This window comes from Gracilinanus agilis, unplaced genomic scaffold, assembly GCF_016433145.1.
Source record: "Gracilinanus agilis isolate LMUSP501 unplaced genomic scaffold, AgileGrace unplaced_scaffold60454, whole genome shotgun sequence".
Lineage (NCBI taxonomy): Eukaryota > Metazoa > Chordata > Mammalia > Didelphimorphia > Didelphidae > Gracilinanus > Gracilinanus agilis.
Window position 1 is genome coordinate 1 of NW_025395820.1, and position 2290 is coordinate 2290.

The window sequence follows — 2290 nt, forward strand, 5'->3', positions numbered from 1 at the left end:
GGACTAGGAGACATGATACCTAGATTCTGTCCCTAGCTCTTCCATTCACTCATTTTGGGACCCTCTTTTTGCTTCAGTTTCCCCATTTCCATTCCCATCCCCACAACAGAAAGGCTGTCTCTCACTACTCTTCCAGCTGTCATCTTTTGTGAGTTTGAGAGGGAGTGGCAGGAGCTTCTTGGACAAGGGACAGATAGGGTTGGAGACAGAATTGGAGGCTTGAATGCTATGACCAACTGCCCCTTTTCCTGGCCCACAGGTTCTACTGGGACTTCACAATGTTGCTGTTCATGGTGGGAAACCTGATCATCATTCCGGTGGGCATCACCTTCTTCAAGGATGAGACCACAGCCCCATGGATAGTGTTCAATGTGGTCTCAGATACCTTCTTCCTCATGGACCTGGTTCTGAACTTCCGCACTGGCATCGTCATAGAGGACAACACTGAAATCATCCTGGATCCCGAGAAGATCAAGAAGAAATATCTTCGCACGTGGTTTGTGGTGGACTTTGTGTCCTCTATCCCCGTGGATTACATCTTCCTCATTGTAGAGAAGGGCATCGACTCGGAGGTCTACAAGACTGCCCGCGCCTTGCGTATTGTTCGATTTACCAAGATCCTCAGCCTCCTGCGCCTGCTGCGCCTTTCCCGCCTCATCCGATATATCCACCAGTGGGAAGAGGTGAGGCCCATGACCTGGTGAGAGGGAGTTTGGCATCTCAGCACATTGGGGAGTTGGAGCTGCTCTCTGGTCCCCAAGGGAGAGAGGAAGAAAACAGAACGAGAACATTCCTTCCCTCCTTCCTGTTGCCTTTGCTCTCCATCCTTTCCTTTCTTCCCTCTTGTCTCCTTCCTGTGATCCTTGGTAGATCTTCTTCCTTATTCTTTCTTTCCCTTCCTTTCTTCTTCTCTTTTATATGGTGTCCTCTTTTCTTTCTTATTTTTGTTGCCTCTTCCCTCTTTCACTAGCTTCCTTACTTCTTCCCTCCTTCCCTTCTTCTTTCCTTCTATCTCTTCCCTTATCCCTTCACTCCTCCATTACTCTCTATTTTCCTTTTTTCCCCTCCCCTTTTTCCTTTCTCCCTCTGTTCCCACCTCCCTCCATTGCCCTCTCCCTTCTTTCATTCCTCCCTGCTTTCATGGGTTTCCTTCCCTCCCGCCCCTCTTCCTTCTTCCTATCTTTCTCCCATTCCCTTTCTTCATTCTCTTCTCCTTTTCTCCATGTGTCATTTCTTCCCTTATTCCTTCCTTCCTTTTTCCTATTCTCCTCTCGTCGTTCCACTCTCCCCATCTCCATTCCTCTTTTCTCTTCTTGCTCCCTTCTTTAGTCCTTTCTCCTTTTCTTTCTTTATTTGGTTCTTTTCCCCGCTCCCCCATCCTTCTCGGTCTCTCCCTGCCTTCCACTATCTCACAAACATTTGTTGAGATCTTCCTGTGTTCTGGCCTGAGCTGAGCGGAGCCATTCACAAAGATGGATAAGCTTCTCTCCCTCCCCAGTCTAGCAGAGGACATAAGCTACATCCAGAAATAACAGGAATTACGATAATAAGTCATTGCTCCCATTTCGATGCCATCTTTACGGTTTAGTGGATATTCATAATAACAGCAACTCCTTTGTCTCTAGGCCAGACCACGCTTCTAAACCCTTTCATTTTGCTAAAGGGCTTGGCCCCTACTCTCAGAGTCTCAGAGTTGGAGGCCCAGAGGCAGGATTAGAACTCTGGACTTCTGAGATTCTGGATTCTTGCCAAAGAATGGTCAGGCGGTGAGCAAGGTTGTGGAAGAGACTAAGAGCCCTGAGGGCTTGGGGGAAAGGATTACTCCCTGGTGGGTGGGTGGGCCAGTTGGGGGGGGGTCTGAAAGGGGGTAGCATTTGAGGTGGGGCTGCAGAGACAGGGAAGCTTTCTGCTGAGAGATGGATCTCCTCCCCTCGAGCCTGGCTTCAGCTCTTCCCTCCCAGCCCCCTAAAGAGCTCTCTGGATGAATAGAAAGGGACAGGGAGGGGGGTGTCTAGTCAGGGGGGGCATGGCATGGCTCTAAATAGCCTGGTGTGTCTGAGGTGGCTCCGAGAGGGCTGTTCCTCTGTGTGTGTAGGTGTTGGGTGTCTAGCCAGGGGGTGTGCCCAGGCTGGAAATAGTCTGTGTGTGTGTCGGGAGAGACGCTGGGGGGCCGGGTGCGATGGAGGGGTGACTAATGGGGGGTTGCTTCTCATGTCTCCTGGGTCCACCCCTGGGTGTCTCTTTGCTAGGGATCTCTGCCCCTGGGGGGGGGGTTCTGCCTTGTGGCTCT

The 2290-nt window shown here is 50.8% G+C and overlaps 1 protein-coding gene across 1 annotated transcript; it reads left to right on the forward strand.

Annotated features, from left to right (window-relative positions):
- Nucleotides 1-259: 259 nt before the first annotated feature.
- On the forward strand, nucleotides 260-700 carry LOC123256532 (potassium/sodium hyperpolarization-activated cyclic nucleotide-gated channel 2-like; the record flags this gene model as incomplete). The annotated part of the gene is made up of 1 exon (XM_044685128.1): nucleotides 260-700. A coding segment is annotated over one exon (441 nt), but the record flags the coding sequence as incomplete, so codon positions are not given.
- Between the last annotated feature and the right edge of the window lie 1590 nt (nucleotides 701-2290).